The sequence below is a fragment of the Melanerpes formicivorus genome, unplaced genomic scaffold (genome assembly GCF_026170545.1).
Source record: "Melanerpes formicivorus ecotype bairdi unplaced genomic scaffold, bMelFor1.0.p_v2 SCAF_7, whole genome shotgun sequence".
Classification (NCBI taxonomy): domain Eukaryota; kingdom Metazoa; phylum Chordata; class Aves; order Piciformes; family Picidae; genus Melanerpes; species Melanerpes formicivorus.
The window spans coordinates 12779938-12799039 of NW_027142359.1; the positions used below are offsets into that span (position 1 = coordinate 12779938).

Below are 19102 nucleotides of genomic sequence, written 5' to 3' on the forward strand. Positions count from 1 at the left end.
AGGCACATTATGCTGCAGAAGCTTTATGTATACAATAAATTCTGAGGTTTTGCTGCAGAACTGATTTTGGGGAACAGGATATGTTAGATGGAGGCAGAGGAAATGCTGGGGTTGCATAGTTGGAGGCAGAGCACCTGTAGGACTTTTCTGTAAACCCTGGGTGGGAATCCTGATACTTAACAAGCTTAAAAAGGAGAATATGCTGCAACAATTACCAGTTGGGACTACTCAAAACTTCTCAGGAGAGAGTAGATACAGAAGTGAGCACAAATGACCATTCTTTATGTGTTCCCTAGATATCATGGCTCTGGACAATGCAAGTCAAAACAATCAGAAATTGTGTCCAACTAATACATTGATTTAAAAATTGTGACCTATAAATACTAATACTGTGTTTGCAATTTATTTTTGTCTTTGATTTTAAGGTTTCATACTTAAGACTACACTTTCCAGTTTCTCAGCTGCCCTGAGAAACTTGTTCTCTTCTAATCCCATTACTCTGGGAGCTGGAGATTTAAGAAATGCAGGCAGTATTATGAATTACATATTAAAATTGTAGCAATTCTTAATATGGTAAGAAGAATAAACAGATCATCAGCCTAAGACTACTGTATGCAGTAATTCATCCTCAACTGATGATGTCCGAGTCAAGAAAAGCTTTGTGTTTTCTAGAAAGAAGGTTGTCTACTAAAGTCCAGAAATGTTCTTAATTTTGTAGGTTTTAAGTCATAAGCAACCATCACTGTATTCCTGAGTGGAACAAAACCAAATCTAGAACATAGACCCTGGACTCATATATACTGAAGTTACCAAAATAAGCTTTATTAAAGTAATAGCTATATCTTTTTTAATGAGTGACAAATACATTCAGAAAACACATTATATAAACTGTTCATAAGTTACAGTTTGTCCCTATGAAGCTATGATAGCCCTATGCTGATAGTAAATACCAAAGAAACAGAAGAAAGATTAAAACCTATAGCCTGCCCCCTTGATTCCTATAATGTTCTAAACTTCGTCTTCACATCCTCAATTTTTTATGTGCTCCTTTCATCCTTCAAAGTGAATTTCAGGGATGTTTCAAATTCATTCTTAATTTACCATATATGCTTCATTTCTGTTGTATCACTCCAATGAGATTTTAGCCTAGAAAATAAAGGTATCCTGGGGAGTGAGCAACCATGAAATAAAGGCATGAAGCACTGAAAAAATAGCGAATGGAGAAGCTTGGTGCAAAGGAAGCAGCTTGGATTAGAGAGAATTCCATGATGCCAGCCTGCCTTTGAAAGCTCACTGAAGTCTGTTAGACAGCTGGAAACAGAGTTGTAAAGGGGGAATTTAATCTCCTTAGAAGATGGCAAAATTTAACTGATGCTGGATAAAGGGGAACCTCCTGTGATGCTATATGGCTAATTTTCACAGAAAATGTTTAATTCTTTCAGATACTGCAAGACTGTATTTACTGCTTTAGTAAACAGAAATTGCTGCTTGTGAAAATTCATTTAGCAAATGCTATTTTGGAGGATGTTGGCATGTTGTGCAGTACTGGGGCCTCTTCATCCTTTTTTTAACAGACCTGCTAAACAACCGCAAGTTTTCCTTCATTCAGTAAGCTGTAGCTGAATTAGAACTCCTACCAATTCTTAATAAAATAATCAGATAAGAAAAGACATGGTATTAAGATGAACGCTTAATATGTGGGAAATTATTCAAGATAGGAATATTCTGCCTGCAGTTCTATTAATTTTATCAATGCATATATAGTGCATAGTTACAGTGTATAAGGATTATGTACACCCGTGTGCAGTAGACAGCATGGTATCTACCAAATCTTTACACTGTAAATAATTTACATTTAGTGCCAAGCAGAATCAGAATTTTCTAATCTCAGTGGAAAATAAAGTCTTGTCAGTTCATCATGTTGTCCTTATTACTGAATGCCTAGGAACCATTTCCACAAATGTAACTGTCTAGACATCCTACCTCTTCTCAGATTAGATAAACTGATTGATTCCTGGAGCAGATTTGCTCAAGATGCAACTGTCTGTCTTGAACTTGATGTAGCATTTGCTCTGAGTAGGAACAAAGAGAATGCTAGTACTTGTTTGTGCTTTGGGCTAATCTGCAAAGGGTAGAATATTTTATTTTATGTGCCCCCTGCTACTAGTCTTGCTAGCAGGGAGAAAGGAGGCATTTTTATACAGTGATACAGTGTTTAATTAATACTCACTAGAGCTAAGCCCTGTAGAAAACCACAGATCAGGTTTCTTGTCCTTGAAAAGAAGAGGCTGACCAACTACCAAGCCCCAGATTGCCATGGGAAACCCAGGAGATATGCAGCTATTTGTGATGAAGATGGTGTGTTAATGGTTTGTCTGTCTGTGGGCTTGAGTTGGTCATTTCAGTCTTTTACTCAGGGGGGACAAACATTGTAAAATAATGTTGGATAACTGGTCTTCAAATATGAGAACTCAGAACTTACAAGAGAAAGCTGTTTCAACATGCAAAATACAGAGAACCAGATTGCTTCAGACTGCATTCATCTGAATATAGATGTAGTTCATATTTCCATAGTAAGAGTTTCCAGCACACTGCACAGAGCTTGTATAGCATACACTCAGGAGGAAATATGGCTTGCATTATGTTGCTCCTAAGGAACATGGGATTGTTTCTTTGCTTCTAGGCCCCTGTTCTTTGTGTGAAGAGCATTGCTTCCTCTAGCTGTTGAAGTGTTAATGGGGGGGGGGGGGGAGAAATAATTTAAAAATATTGAATTAACTTTTAAATTGCCTGAAAGAGACTTTATATCTACAGCTAAGTATGTTTGGGCAAATAGTAGGAAAATAGTGTTGAAGCAATTCATCATGTCCATTGGTCCAGCTTGTGTCACTTCCCTAATTTGAAAATCCTGTAGAGAGTTACACAAAAATATATAGTTTGTTTGTGATAGAAGTGCTGCCTCTGTAATGCAGATTTTCTCTCTTAAGAAATGTTAACTTCAAAGTGTTATGCAAACTACTGCACTACAGCAGCAGCAATAGAAGTGTACTGGAGCCTGTCTTAGGTATTGCACACACCTGTTGTGCACAGGGATTGAAACAAACCATCAGCCAGCAAGTGCTAGGATTCTGCTGGTGTAGTATTTTTTCCCTCAGTTGAAAAATAGGATAGAGTTGGTGTAACGTCCCAAAGAGGTCTTTTTCTGGATACCAAGCTACAGCATTATGCTTTTACCCTGCTGCCAGCCCAGAAGGAAAGATGAATCTTTGGATTATCTGAGGTGTCACTACCTGGCAAACCCAAAATGTCTTCCATTTATGTGTACTAAAGTGAGCACTAAGTAAGACATGACTTTATTAGCTCTGGGAAGCAGCTTTCCTATTCCTGTGTTAGCAAAGGCTAGGATTTATTACAACGTAGTGTGGGAAGAAATTTGTCATCCATGATGTGGAGTAGGATTTTTTCTTTTCACATGGTTTCTCTGTTTCTTCTGCCTTGTGAGCTGCTAGCACTTCCCTGTATGGTAGATGATGCATTTGCATTTTCAGTCTGTACATTTCCCTTCCTGCTTTTGATCTGAATTGGCAGATAAGAGAAGAATAGATATAAAAATTAGGGGAAAGGTGGTGAGTGTAGCCAACACCGCAGCAGAATGGTCTGCAGTGAAGTGGTGTATTTAGGCATTGCCATGGCGTCTGGATACTTCGGAACCACTAAACAGTGAAATGCCAAGGTACTTACACAGGGCCCAGTTTACAAGTCACAGGTTGTTTTTGCACTGAATAACTTGATTTGTATTTGCACTTAAGACCATTTGTGTCTGAGATAGAAAAGTAAATGTAGTGACCCTGCTTGCTAGCAGCTCAGACTTGAGACTGTAATGTAAAGCATAATGTCAGGCAGTGCCTCGCCTAGTCTGATTTATGGCATTGAAACAGCTTGTTATGCACCTAGTGTGGGACTGGGTGACAGGAGTAAAGAAACCCCCCACCTTTTCATGTGCCCTAACAGCAGATTGCCTAGTCTGCAGAGCTCTGCTGCATCAAAAGTAGATTAAGAATCACAGGGTAGTGATCATGCTCTTAAACAGTAGATGCTATTAAAATGTTCACGTTGCTGTCAGTCACCACCAAGCACTGTTTCCTCTGATACTGGGAATGGAAAATAGACAGGTTGCAACTTAAAGTGAACTATTGTAAATGAGCAGCACGGATTTAATCCTTTCTGATACGGATTATTATCCATCTGTAAGATTAAATTGTATGTTGTGTTACTTCAAGGGTTGCACTGACCCCTAGATTTCATGCTTCTGGATTTTACTACTTCTTCTGTACTGTTGTGTTTCTATTCCATATTTTGACAGTATCAAGCCTTAGTCATACATGTGCAAGAAAATGTGAAGTTACAGATTAAGTGGCAGTTGTCCGTTTTATAGAAACTTTAGGGCTTTTTCGTGTGAGCATTGTGCAAAATGGCAGATACTGATATTGTAACTAATTAGTCAATCAAGGATTTGGCGGGTCAGTCAACGGGAATGATGTACAATGGACTAGACTTGATCACACTTCATTTCCCATCAATTGGCAGAGCAAATGGTGGTTCAGATGATAAGTTAGGATCATTGCCAGTCATTTTTGGGCTTGTGCCTTCCATTTTTTCTTTCTTCTCCTCTTCCAAACGAGGACCCACAGACTATTTGATGAAAGTGAATGTCCTCTGATGTTGGTGAATAAAGCGATGCAGAGTTTTTGTAGCCTCTGAGGGACATGAGACTATTTCTGGCTCCATAATTGATGCTGCTGCATAGTCCTGTAATCACTTAACCTTATTGAATTGTCCCCATGTGAAGATTTGATTTCAAATTTAGTAATCATTATACATCATTTATTTTCACATAGATTACAGGTTCATCTGTAAAGTGACAGAATTTCATCCCAGAGCTCTCTGAATGTTCAGTTCTTCACTTTTACTCTTTTTGGATATGCTTGTGACACTTCCAACTTTGGTGATTTACTAGCAATTAGTAGGCGTCCATGACAGATTTATTGTAGCCTTCCAAAGAGTGATGAATCAGGCATGTGGCTATGAAGATGTTCCCTAGGACTTCTGTATAATAGAGGAACACAGAGTGAGATCCCATGAACAGCTTCGCAGGACTTAACTAACTCTGCTCCTAACCCCAAATGGAAAATTGCAGTCTAAAAAGATTTTTGCTTAGCTGCTGCCTAACTCTGAAAGCACAAAAACCAACTTGCTTGTTGTTTCCTCATTTGAATTTCAAGTGAACTAGATGCTGCACTTCTTTTTTTCTGCATCTGCCAGAGTCTTTGCCTGATTTCTCTATAAAAGCTGCTCAGGCACTGGAAATTAGAATTGCTTTTTCCTAAATGGACTGTCTGGTTCAGCAAACCCACCCCACGTTCACACAGCCAGCCGTGCCTCTAGAAACAGAGCTGGAAGGAATGATGCCATCTACCCACAGGAGTTGTTCCTACGTATCACACTGTTGGCTAGAGGGTAGTTCATTGTTGGCATGAGGGGGGTTTATGCATTCCAGTTTTGGGGGCTGTGCTATTTTGTTCCTGTCAAAAAGATAATATACTATGTAGCTTTGAGGATAGGGATTGATTCCTTTGGAAATGGTGAATATTTAAAACTAGTTTAGTTCTGACAGGATCAAATGTTTTGTCATTAACCAGCTTTCTTTTGAAAATACATTGATCTGTTCTTTTTATTTTGCTTTTCCAGATGTCTGTTGATTGAAAAAAATAATTTCTGATGTGAAATCATCCACATGCTAAACAAATACATATTGAACCAAAATCCCCTATTTTAATAACTTTTTATAAAATTAAATGCAAATGTAGCATCCTTTGCAGTCTGTTAAAGCAAACAAAACCCCCAGCACATTTTAGCATGTTAAAACGATTTTTGCTGTGTTCACAGTGTTACACCATAATTAAAAAGGAAACCAACTAAGCCTTCAGAACCTGTCCCCTTATATAAAATGTAATTAATTTCTGTTTAATTATAATAGCAAAGCTGTACTCTGATTATTTTTGAGAGGTAGAAATCCTGCACTGTTGCTGTTTCTTTTTGTATTTTGGGAAGCAGAGCACATGTTATAAAGGGAGAGATTTGAACCGCACTCCCACTGTAATTAATGCTGACACATGGAGTGGAGTTTGGCTGCTTGTTTCTTCAAATGTGGATTTCCAGAATGGAGGCTCCTCCCAGCTGAAATGTGCTACCAGGAGCAATTTGTTCTCCTGGGAGGATGTCTTGTTTTCTCCTCAGATGCGCAAGTCTGGGAAATAAGCAGGCCTGACATAGTGCAGATGCTGGCATGCTCAGGGTGACGTTCTCACTCTAGTCACATTGGGGTTTGGGTGTCAGGGTGCCAGCTGTCCTCAAGGGCTCTCCCTTGCCAGGAGTTTGGGCACTTGTGGTCTCACTGTGCCTGCAGCCAGACCCATTGACTCAGGACTATGCTCTCATGCCATCTCCTGGAAGATTGTCACAGTTTTTTACCTCTGCCATACTGTGTTCCTTCTGCTCCACCCTGTCTGATGCAGGCATTTGTCACAGGATGCCAACCCTGTGAGATTAGCATGAAAGCAACTGTGGCTGTAGGTGGCCTTGTGTGGGTGTGGTGGGGAATCAGAGAGGACAGCACAGGTGCAGGGACACTGCACAGAGCCTGCTGGGGATGCTGCAGGCTGCAGGGGTCAGCCGTTAAACCTGCACAGGACGCATGCAGTAAGGTGGATGCAGCTGATGGGCTCTGAGGCTGTGCTAAGAGTGAAACATCAGGCAGCTCCAGGGAACTACCACATGTGGGCAGCAATAAGGCTGCTGGTACCGCCTTGCCCTGCCAGTGGGCAGTAGGGTTTGGGCAGCTGCAGGCAGTCTCTTGTCCTGTTCTGCAGATTGAAGCATCCCCTGAGGGCAACCTAAAGGCTATGCAGTAGAGACTAGATGAACCACCTGATCACTTTTTTGTTCAGTGGAGTGAAGCAGTTACACCTGATGAATAGCTGGCCTTCCTTTTAGAATATTCTTTACCAGAAAATTTCCATACCAAAAATAATTGGTGCTTCAGTGTTTCTCCCCTACAAGAAGGAAATACCCTGCCATCTCACCTGAGAGTTGAAATTCTGGCTCTAGAGAGGTCTAGGTTTGTCAAAAACGCTGTTTAGGGAGTGGGCACTATTTGGGGCAGTAAAGCTGGAAACATGACATACATGTCCAGTGCAGAAAAAATGCTTTAGAATATTCCTATTACTCTGAAGAAAAGATGTTCACTCACATGAAACAAAAATCCTGGGCTGCAATCAGGCTGCAATCAAACTCTGCTTACAGAATGCAGAATTTCCTGCTGACAGGTATCAGTTGGATGTCCAGGTGTTCGGTAATGGTGATTTGAAACACTGGAAGATTAAGAGATACTTTGAAAAACCTCTGCAGCCTAGCACTTGGTCATGCTGCCCTCTTCCCCTCTTTATTCTTCTGTGACCACCAACAGCGTTACACATTTTACGGTAGCATTTTGGGCTGAATTTTATGCACATCCAGTGCCACTAAACAAAGCAATGCTATCCGTCTATCTTCCCCCAACCCCTGCCACCTTGTTTTTACTTCTCTTCAGCTCCTGTTCCTACTGTGAAATGGACCCCAGGTGTGATCCAGTGAAATATACTTCCTTCTTCCACCCAGGAAGAAGTGAGCAAGAAGGAATTATATAATGTCGCTACCAGGTAAAATGCACTTCAAGTGACACACTCATCACATCCAAGGAGTGTAATTCAGGACTAGTAATGTAAAATAAAAAGCAGATAAAGGGTATAAAGCACCCATAAGTCCCCAGGGACTCTGCTACTCTGCATTTCACCTCTTTGCAGGAAGGTTCCATCTGTGCTGCTCCTCACTAAGCAATGATTCCATTGTTTCATGATTTCTGTGGTATCTGTTCTTGAATCTACCTCTTGCCTCCTCCCTGTGGCATGCATGCCCTTCTACACTTCAAATTCTTTGACAAAATACATCGGGTAGCTGTGGATTTAAAGTTACATCATTTCCCCAGTTATAGATAAGCTCCAACTTTAAGCAAGGAATATTACTGAAGAGTGTAGGCAAGCATCTGGGAATCATACTTCCCTCCAATCAGTTGGTGGTGAAACGTAAATGAAAGCATTTATGTGCCACAGCCACAAGAGATGGCACAGTTATAAATGCCAGTGAAATACATACATAGACTTCACTCTATTCTTGCAAGGTCAGTCACCCTCTCTCTCTGTAATTAACTGACTTCTTATCAGCTCTTTCCTAGCTCAGTTTTTCAAGGACTCCCTCTTCTCATTTTGCCTTGCAGCTCAGGGTACCTTCCTCCAAAAGAGAGATTCCTTTCTCTCCAGACAGCCTTTTCCTCAGGTTCCCCCAGAGATTCCAGTCCACCTCATCCTTTTCATGAGAGCTTGTTTACCCCTAAATATTCAGAAGATAGTTTTGATGTTCTTGTATGAAATGAAGAGCATCACTTTGGAGAAGCAATGCCATGTTGGCAGACAGAGATGCATTTCAGTGCTAAATGTTTGCATCCACCAAGTGTTTAATTTCATCTTAATCTGCACACTGACAAATAGACTTAATACAGACATCCTGATTGAATAAACATGTTTGTTTGTTTATTTTTGTCTCCTGATTGGGAATGTGGTAATAGTAAACAATGGGAGAGACATGTTTAGAACCTCAAAACTCAAAAGGGCTAACCTGAACTCAAAGGATTATTTTTCAGATTTAGTTGCAGTCCAAAACCAGTTGAAATTATAGCAATATATAGTTGCAGATATAGGTACAGAACTTTAAACATCTGTCATTGAGATGTTTTTGTGGTTTTAGTCCAACACACACTCTCTTTTTCTTCTCTATGTGAGTGCATGGGAGAAATTCCCGGTAACTTTCTGCATCCTGTAGCTATTGCCCATTTTTGCTACCAGTGCCTGTTGCCAGAGTCTTCCCTCAGTGTTGATATGCTCATGACTATGGAGGCTACCTGCATCCATATCCTGCTGCAGAGGTGGTACAGCTTTCTGTATTGTTGAACCTGATACATCCTCAGGAAAACATTTTGCACTCAGATGCTGTATATCCTGGGGGAGAAAAATAATCTGCTTTAATTCTCTAATGTCTCGTGTGCTGTTAACTCAGATGGACAGCATAGAGAGCAGTGTGGGTTACTATAAAATAAGCTGATGAAAATTATGTAGAGCTAGCCACATAAAATTCAAAAGGCCTTAGAGGACACCATAAGGATGAGCATTTTTGTCATTCCTTTGAAATAAAGACCTCTGAATTATTTCTGAACAAAGATTTTTCAAGGGAATGAGGAGTCTTTATTTTTTGTTTCAGTCTTCAAAAAGATAAGAGAAATAGAAGGCAAAATACATTTCAGAGAAAATTCTCTGTGGGGTCAGTAACTTTCTAATTAGATATTTGGTCTTAAATTTCATTTGGCCTGTTCTGGGGACTCTGTGCTGTGTTGGAGTTGTGTTAAAACTGGATGCCATTGGAATGGCTTGCCTGTGTCCTTGTAATTGCTATCACATTTTTACCTTGTAGCAATAATAGCCATAGTGAGAGTTTAGATGCATTTGGATGTGCCAGATAGTGTCACAGAAAGAAGCAAGTCCTTGAATTTGAAAACTGAGGGACAGACTTTAGGATCACTGATGCTTAGCTTTAAACCTGGATTATATCTAAAAAGTGACCCTATAAAATTTAAATCTAAAAAAAAAATAACAAAATCCTGCACAGCCATGACAGGTGCACTGAGAGCAGCTGAGGGCATACTTTTATGAAGCATTTAAACCGGAAAGAGTTGCCAAAACACAGGAGAGAACCTGATGTGAAAACTTTCTGAAGCAAAAAATCCAAACTGTCCAATACCTTTTCTATAAACCATTGAAATAATTCCCATTTTTCTGACAGGGTGATAACAATTTGCATAGTTAAGACACCACACTTGTGGCTTTATTGCATTTTAGTGCAAGTACTTAAGCCGCAGAACTAAAGTAAAACAGTTTGATGTAATATGGATGTCTATTTGCACTCCTTTTAAGATAAACATTAGGCAATAACCATTTCTTTAGAGCCTGTATATTGTTCATATGATTCTCTCTCTTGTATAGCAGCTCATGTTCATCAACATGATACATTCCTGCCCAATTTTCCAGTTCTGTCTTTCATTGAAGATAGTCTTTTCTTTCTCTGATTGCTTTTTCTTCTTAGACCATTACTCTAGTTGATAGCTTCAGGTTATCATTGTATCCTATCTCCCTCTCCAATAAGCCTATGATTGATACTAATCTTCCTCATGGGACACATTTATAGGATGCCGGATGGAAGCTACGCTAAATCTTTGCTTTATATGTGCTGACAATTTGCAAGGTTGCACCTTATATTCACTTCAGGTGGCTTAGGGGAAAACATCAGCACCTAGTAATCATGCTTCCAAATAAGAAATGTGCTCCCTGTACTAGAAGTTTTATCTTCTTGTTCAGTCTCCTGTGCTGCTTCTGCTTGTATTTTATGTAACAAGAAAGGGCTCCGTTTCTATAGGTGGTCAATATCCTGTAACCAAACTCATGTCTGTTCTTTCCAGTGAGAGGAGCCATATTTTAATTAATCTAATGGAAGCTTTGACTAGCAGGCAGTCCCTGAAAAAGAGTTAATGTGCCGGAAAACACTTCACACAAGCAGAAGACTCTTCACTGACTAATGTGCTTAACTGTACTTTTTCTAAGAAAATTATCCCGGTGAAAGCTTTATGGAGTGCATTTGTTTTTCTGTTTTTCTTTTCATAATATAGCCTCATGTTTTGAAATTGAATTAGCTATGTCTGAGGACCTTTAGAAAACAAAATTACTATATTTTTACTACAGGTTTTGCAGATGCAATCAGTATTGAACCATGGAAAGCAAAAATATTCCTTGGAGGAATAAAACCTACAGTGGTCTGTTCACTAGTGTGAGGAATGAATTTGCTGAAGTTAGGCTATTTACTGTTTCTGTTTATCAAATATCTGATGGCAGAGTCCAGCTATATAATAACTCCAAAGAATCAATGGGAAATGAAGATGCTAATACATAACATTTGCATATTCCAGCTCCACAGCCCAAGAAACAAAGAGAAGAAATTCATTTGTTTTATCTTTTATCTTTTTAAACAGGCATGCATTTATCTTTATGAACAGACTTGCCAGACCTTTTTTGAATTGCAAAGTTTTGCTGCAAATCCTTGTAGTTTGGATTTGCATAAGGATTGACAATGTTGGCCAAGTGGTATTTCCTAACCCTTTCTGTTTACTTGTGTGATATCGGTCACTGGGATACAGTTTTGAAGGCAAATGGTGCTTTTAGTTCAGTGGATTATGCAGTTTATTTTCAGGGCAGATTCCGCAACATTCCGAAAGTCTAGTTCAACAAAAGTTTTGAATGTATTTCCTTTGCCAGCATAAGGGTTAAGGCATGAAAATTCATGAAACTTGAAGGTCTGACCTGACTATAGAAATTAAACTACACTCCTTATCTGAACATGTGTGTGGAAATGTCATGGTCAAAACAAAACCATCTATTAAGTCAAAACTTGGCACCACAAAATCAAAGCTTGCAGACACTTGAAAAGGGGCACATACCACAGCAAACTGAGCTTGTTTGAAGTTCAAAACTCTCTACACACATCAGTGTTTCAGTCTGAGGCGGGGAGGTCCAGCTTTTTACACACAGAAATGTTACCAAAAATATCCCAGCAGGCATCTGAGTGATTTTTGTTGTTCAGAGACTCATTTCATAGTGTTTCAGGTAGACAGGACTTGGAAAAATATCAAGCAAACTCCTTGTGCTTGTATGGGTGGTGTTTGGTTTTTTTTCCATTTTTGGTTCTTTTCATATTACTATGAAAGTACTGTCCTGACATCAATGTATTACAGAGCGAAAATTAGCAGTGAACTTGCATTATTATCACAGGATCATATCTCCCAGAGTTCTTGCACTGTGGAAATCACTTCTGAGGAGAACAGCTGTACTTCACTAAGCTTGAGTCCCACAGCTTGTTGCATTGACTTAGAGAAGTCACTTCACAAATGTGAAGTTTCAGGGTTTCTCTTCTACTTTAAAGTAGATACTAAGGAGATTTGAAGGAAGGAAGCACAGTAATAGAAACAATATGTACAGCTTGTTCACGAGGGACGGACATGATGGTAAGAGAAACTTTATACCTGGAGCAGTGCTGAGTGATGGGATTATGAGAGCTGGAGCAGTCATTTGTGATATGCCACCAGTGGGCTGGGAATGCCTGGAGCTCCTGCAGAGGTTGGGGTGCCCATTGTGACAGCCTTTGGGAGAGGAGAACTGGGAAGGAGTGGCTAATCTCTAGTTGGAGCAGTGGTCCTGAGCCAGCAGCTTGTGAGAAACCTCAAAACTGCTCAAAGCTACAAGGAAGTAAAAGGTTGGAACTAAAGCTGCCAGGACAAAATCCTGTACTACTGGAAATGCATTAATTACTCGGTATTGTTGGCAGTGGCTGATGACCCAGCAAACAGGAACAAGCCGTAAGTAATAAATTACATTCAACATGGGGTGAACACAGGGTTCATTAACAGCATGTATGAAATGCTGGTTAAGTTCTGTGCACAAGGCACGAAACATAAAAAGCAAATAGGAGGTAACATACAGTGGGTGCCACAAGCTAGCTGTTGTGCTAAGTACAACGGGCAGTAAGATAGGGGAGACATGAACCTCCTACCAGTAGAATGATTTGCTTTATAACAAAAAAAGAAAGCCAGAGTGCCCTGCAATAAGCTCGCATGCTCCTGAACCATTAGGAATGTCTCTTGCAGTGTTTATGTGTGGTTTTTCAACCATTAATATAGCCCTGTACTGAATTAATTCAGTTGAAAACAGGAACTGTTTTGCTTTCCTGTACATCAGTCTTCTTATTTCTGCCACTGCTTTTATTTTAGCAGTCAGTTTGGAAGCTCTTGCAGAGGGGGTTGTTGGTTCAGTAATAAGGTTCAGGTAGTTAATACAGAGTGAAGAAACCTTATAGCTTTTCATTCCAGTTCAGACAGACGACAAGCATGATGGCTAACAAAATGCCGTAGAGGTGTTGCAATGCAAGAGGAAAACATAGCTGTCAAGAGCTTTATTTGTATTTTCACTTTCAGTCTCAAATGCTTTGCTTTGTTAAAGGTCATTCATCCAAAAGGAATTTGGCTATCATTTAACAGTTCTTGATTGCTCACAATACACTTTGAAGTAATCTGTAATATTTCCAGAAATGCCTACAAGGAATGCTGCTGTTCATGAGCTGGCAGTTGGTTGTCTTCCGCTGAACTGGGTTTTTTTGGGGGGTTAGTTTTCTTGGTTGGTTGGTTAGTTTTCTTGGTTGGTTGGGTTTTTTGTTTGGTTTCATGGCTTTGTTGTCGGATGGGTCATCATTTATAGAAGGGAAACTTTTATGCTACTGATAAGGGTGTGAGCTGAACCCAGGAGTCTTGAAAATAGGTCATTAAGTACTCAGTATGCATTTTCCAGTGTTGCTTGAGGGAATTGTGTTTTTTAAATCTTGTCTTTAAAATCCAAAGACTTCTATAAGCCAGTTTAAAAAAGGAAAAAAAAAAAAAGAAAAATAATTTAACTTCATCACTAAATCATTACATCTGAGAGTAACTTATTTTAAATCAGAAATAACATTTTTCCTTTTTTTTTTCTTTTTTTTTTTAATTCAAGCAATAACGTGTCTGAAAAGAACATTTTTCTGTCTTTGGACAAAATAGATTTTTAAGTCAATAACAGAGCAGATTGCCTCAAATTAGAAAGTACAGAAGTAACTGCAGCATTGTTTTTTTGTTTCTGTTTGTCTGTTAGTTAGTATTAAGCTGTAATTCAGTGTGATGTGAGTGAAAGTTACCAGGAGTCACTTTGGCCCATGATACAGAAATCACAGAAACATTCAGATTGGAAAAGACCCTCAGGATCACCAAGTCCAAGCGATAACCCTACTCTAAAAAGTTCACCCCTATACCATATCCCCAAGCACCACATCCAATCCACATTTAGACACATCCAGGGTTGGTGACTCAACCACCTCCCTGGGCAGCACATTCCAATGCCTGATCACTTTTTCTGTGAAAAAAAATTTCCTAATATCCAGTCTAAACCTACCCTGTTGCAGCTTGAGGCCATTCCCTCTTCTTCTGTTTCTTATTACCTGTGAGAAAAGACTAGCACCAACGTCCTTTCAGGTAATTGTAGAGAGTAATGAGGCTCCCCTCAACCTCCTCTCTTTCAAAGTAAACAGCCCCAGCTCCTTCAGTCACTCTTCATAAGATTTATTCTCCAGGCCCTTCACCAGGTTTGCTGCCCTCCTCTCCACTGGTTCTAGCACTTCCACATCTCTTGTGTTGAGGTGCCCAAAGCTGAACACAATACTCAAGGTGTGGCCAGAACCAAGTACAAGAGGACAATCACCTCCCTACTCCTGCTGGACATAGCATTTCTAATCCAAGCCAGGATGCCATTGGCTTTCTTGGCCACCTGGGCACACTGCTTGCTTGTATTCAGTTGCTTGTCAATTAGTATCCCCAGGTCCGTTTCTGCCGGACAGCTTTCTGGCCACACTTTTAGCAGTGCAAGGCTGCACTCCTGTTACAGCCACTGAGGTGCTGTCACTATAGTGAGAGGTGTATCTTAACCTAGGCAAGGTTCACCTGCTCCTTCGTTCCCATTTATCCAGAAAAGCACCATTTGTTTTTGCCATCTTCTGGGGTTCTAGCACTGTGAGCTTGCTGCCATGTAACCTCTATTCTCCCCCTCCCCATATGGGTGTTTAGGTGACTGGAACTGAGAAATAATTAGGACAACTTACTTGGCTATACTCGGCTTGTTCACTAAGTGCCCTAAGTATTCATATGACTGACTTATGTTGTAGATGTAGCCACATGCTCTGCCATGTTATGCAAGGTGCTGTGCACGTAGCTTAGGTACACATGAAACCATGGCTGCTTGTAGACAATGGGTACAGTTAAAGGTCAGCAGGTTTTACACCCACAATATCTTACATTTCAAAATAATTAATACAGATGCCATAAAATTCAACCTCCCTCTGACCCTGTCTGGGCATTTTGAAACAAGGCTGATGAAGTAAGGGTTGTATCACCTACCTAAAATGTAAGTCCCTATGTCATGGGTTTAGGTTTCTATGGTTTGCTTTTTTGCCTTTTTTCTGTCTTCTTTTTTTTTTTTTGGTCTCCCCCCCAATACCACTGTAATAATTACTGTAACAAAATGCTTTCTGTGCAGTTAATGTTCTTCTGGGTTAATGGCCCCTGGTTATTCTCAGGCCATCAACTTTTCCCAGCTGGTCATCAATCCCAAAGAACTGCCTTGTGCTTCCATTATTATTGCTTAAGTAGATGACATTTCTGGTGCAACCACTGCCTCCCAGTAAAATGACATTACAGCCAATAGCTTTTTTCACCCTTGCTTTCAACATTGTCAAAGCATTATAAACAGCTGGTATGAGAATGTCGTGGCTGTTGGCTGTGAATTCCTCTAATGATTTTTAGGTTTGAGTTTTGTAGACTTCAGCTGAAAGCATCTGGGTGAGGTGAGTGAAAATGACTTGCCCAGAGCAGCTATGTGGCTGAGCCCCCATGAATCATGCAAGGAGCAGCTAGGCAATACCTGAATGTTACAGACTTTTTTTTCCCGGAAGGAACAGTTTTCAAACAAGATCTGGGACAGATGTTTTGGGGGTGCTAATGTCTATCATCAAATGTTGACATCATCCCATCCCTTACCCCACATCCACAAGTTTCCACAGCTCCACTGATGACCGCTCTTGTTTCCTAATAATTGATGGGTCCTCTGGAAGACTTTTAAAAGAAACAAGTTGTAGCTCAGTAGGCCAGAAACCAGCAGAGATTGTTTAGGTGAAAATGTCTTGCTATGTGGATACTGAAACCCATGTGAGTTAACATTGGTGCTGACTACATTTCCTTTAACCTCATTAGCACTTCATCTTGCTTTCCCAAGCATGATGGTGGAGCAGCTAGTTCACCTTAGAGCCTTTTGCTAGGTAATTCATCAAAGTGGCAGATGAAAGCTTAAAGGAAAATGAATGTAAATACTGCATTAGGAACCTTGGCTCATGAAGGCATGAACATTTCTACCCATATTGTTAGCTCTGCATTACAATCCATCTATGTGAAAGAAAAGGGACTTTGTTGTTTGGGGAAGATGGAGATAGAAAGCTTACTGCTTGTATCATTACACAAATTGTATAGTTGAGGTTTTTTTTCTTTAATCAAAAAGCACTTCATCATTCATGAGCTTTTCTCATAGAGAAAGAAAAAAAAGAAAGCTCAAGTGGCAGCCACTTTACCTTCAGAATTAAATACAAGTTACTTAAGTAAAACACTCCCCTCAAATACTAGGGACCAAAGTATTTTAAAGCAGAGGATTGAGATTATCTCAAAACCAGATTATGTCTTCTTTTCAGTTTTAGCATTTTAAACTGTGCCTCACTGCACACTGATTTAGTAATTTGATTTCTATATCCTTGTGGCTGATACTAAGTGTAATTATATGCAGCTATAACCTCTAAATGCCAGTAAACCCACCAGGTTATACCTGAGACATATGCTAGCTGTGTTTGTAATGGCGTGAACAACAAACTGCCAAGGGGAGCCACAGAGTTTGAGCTCAAGGTGCCAGAGCTGGGGTTAGGTTGCTAGTGCTCATCAGAGCCAACAAATACTGTCACCTGCTCAGTATGCTACAGGATCAGGCCAGTGTCACAGTGCAGGAGACAATTGCTCTCAGCATGGTGTGTCTTATTTGGAGCCTCTGAAATTAAACAAGTTGCTCACCAGGAAGATATTGGAATGGCATTCTTTATGAAACTAAAGAAATAAAAGATGAAATGAACTATGAAATAAGTGAATGGAAATGAATGATGAAAATTCTGATGGTCTAAAGATATAGATTAAAACGATCATGAACCAAAATGATCTTTCCTAGGAACCTCAGACCCCCCGGAGCCACCAGAGTTCAGTCTGTTTGCCTTTTTGTCTGAAAAGAAACAATAAGATACATATTTATAATCTGATGTGACAGGTTTTAAATGCTTCAAGATACTGTTTCATGGAGAGTCACTAAGGCATGTCTTCAGATGGCCTTTACCTCTCAGTTTACTGCATTCTTGTTAGAAAGTAGGACTTCAGGAATATTGTTAACCCTTTACTCCTTTTTATTTCCCATGTTGAACAGCAGATACTTACTAATCTGTGTGCTGGTGGCAGACTTCAGCAATGTAATATGATTTATCATGCACTTTCATTTTCATGAAAGTTTATTTTACTCTCCTGATTCCATCAAGACAGCCACTTGCTGAACCTCCTGTTCCATTTCACAGTGTAACTTTTAAACATGACCTGACAAGCTAGAAAAAGTTCAGTGCACTAACTCACTGTCATGTAAAGTACATGTAGACGTTAATGACCATCTCTGACTATTGAACCACAAAGGAGGTACAAGAGCACTACAGTGGTTATGACATCAACTTGGAAATTGTGTGGAAAGACGGGACAAAGGTAGAACTCTTCCCTTAACAAAATGTCCTGACCACAATGTTGAAAAGCTATTCACAACTTTGTTTATGAGGAGCTACGATTGTTTTTTTTTCAGTGGGGGGAAGAGTGGGGGTGGAAATGGAAGAGGAAGAATTAAAAAAACACAATCCAATTATAGCTCATTTATAGCAAGTAGAATCAAAGAAGGGTCCAGGCCACAAGGGACCTCCAAAGGTCAGGTCGTCCAACCTCCCTGCAGTCATCAGGGACATCCCCAACTACACCAGGCTGCCCAGGGCCTTGTCAAGCCTCACCTTGAATATCTCCATGTAGATGGTAAATGTGCACTCCTAAGCACAGAAGCTGCTATGACTACTGTATATGAAGCAGCAGTGGAAGGGAGAGTTTAAACAGTGGACTTAACTCCACTGAGGAACTTTAAGGGCTTGCACACCTGTGCTGCATTTTCTCCATCTACAAAACATGATAATGTGTCCCCAGATATTTGAGAAGACTGCTGGGAGAGATTTACATAAAGCCCTCTGAAAATTTTGCTATAAAACACGTGATGTCCTTGTAAAATACAGTTATCACATAGCAAATGGGGAGCTGTCTGCAGCTAATTTTGAAGCATATGTGTCTTTGCAGCCTTTAAAAATGCACTGCAAGAGTTGTGCATTGGTAACCAGCTCTGGACACCTGCTGGGAAGTAAACAAGGTGACAGAATTGACGAGACAGAGTGTGTAATACGAATGAATGATGCACCTACTCGAGGTTATGGCAGAGATGTTGGAAACAGAACAAGCCTTCGAGTCATCGCACACTCCAGCATTCAGAGGATCTTGCGAAACCGCAACGAACTCTTAAATATGAGCCATGGGGCCGTGTTCATCTTCTGGGGTCCCAGCAGCTACATGAGGAGAGATGGTAAAGGCTTGGTGTATAATAATCTGCAGCTGATGAATCAGATACTGCCTCAATTAAAAGCGTATATGATTTCCCGCCACAAGATGCTTCAATTTGATGATCTTTTTAAACGGGAAACTGGGAAAGACAGGTGAGAACTTACATTGGGGGGCTATCATACAGTAGTAGAATAATGTACTTTATAATGTACCAATTTCAGATCTGCTCAGAGGTACCATCACACCCATTAAATCCTTTGCCTTATGAGCTGTAATATGGTATGACATGCCAAATAACATCACTTGCAATATGGGTGAAAAAATAAGCATCAAAACAATTTGTATGGAATATTGCCTCATCAATACCGGAATCTGGATATACTGTTTGTACAGCCAAGGAGGCAGGAACTGTTTAAATTTCACTTTGGGGTGATATACTTGAAAGTATTTTTACTGGTTTTGAAAAATCAGAATGGATAAGTTATGTTTTCTTACAGAGGAAATGCCACCATTCAGTGAATTATAATAGCTCTTTATTGAATTTAAGCATTCTAGGAACATTGC

General features: G+C 39.9%; 1 protein-coding gene across 1 annotated transcript in view; it reads left to right on the forward strand.

Annotated features, from left to right (window-relative positions):
• Positions 1 to 19102, forward strand: part of ST6GALNAC5 (ST6 N-acetylgalactosaminide alpha-2,6-sialyltransferase 5) — a 78760-nt gene that overhangs the window by 45487 nt on the left and 14171 nt on the right. The window contains exon 3 of the mRNA XM_068141061.1: positions 18281 to 18690. Coding sequence (XP_067997162.1) covers positions 18281 to 18690 — 410 coding nt within the window. The remainder of the gene's footprint in view (positions 1 to 18280; positions 18691 to 19102) is intronic.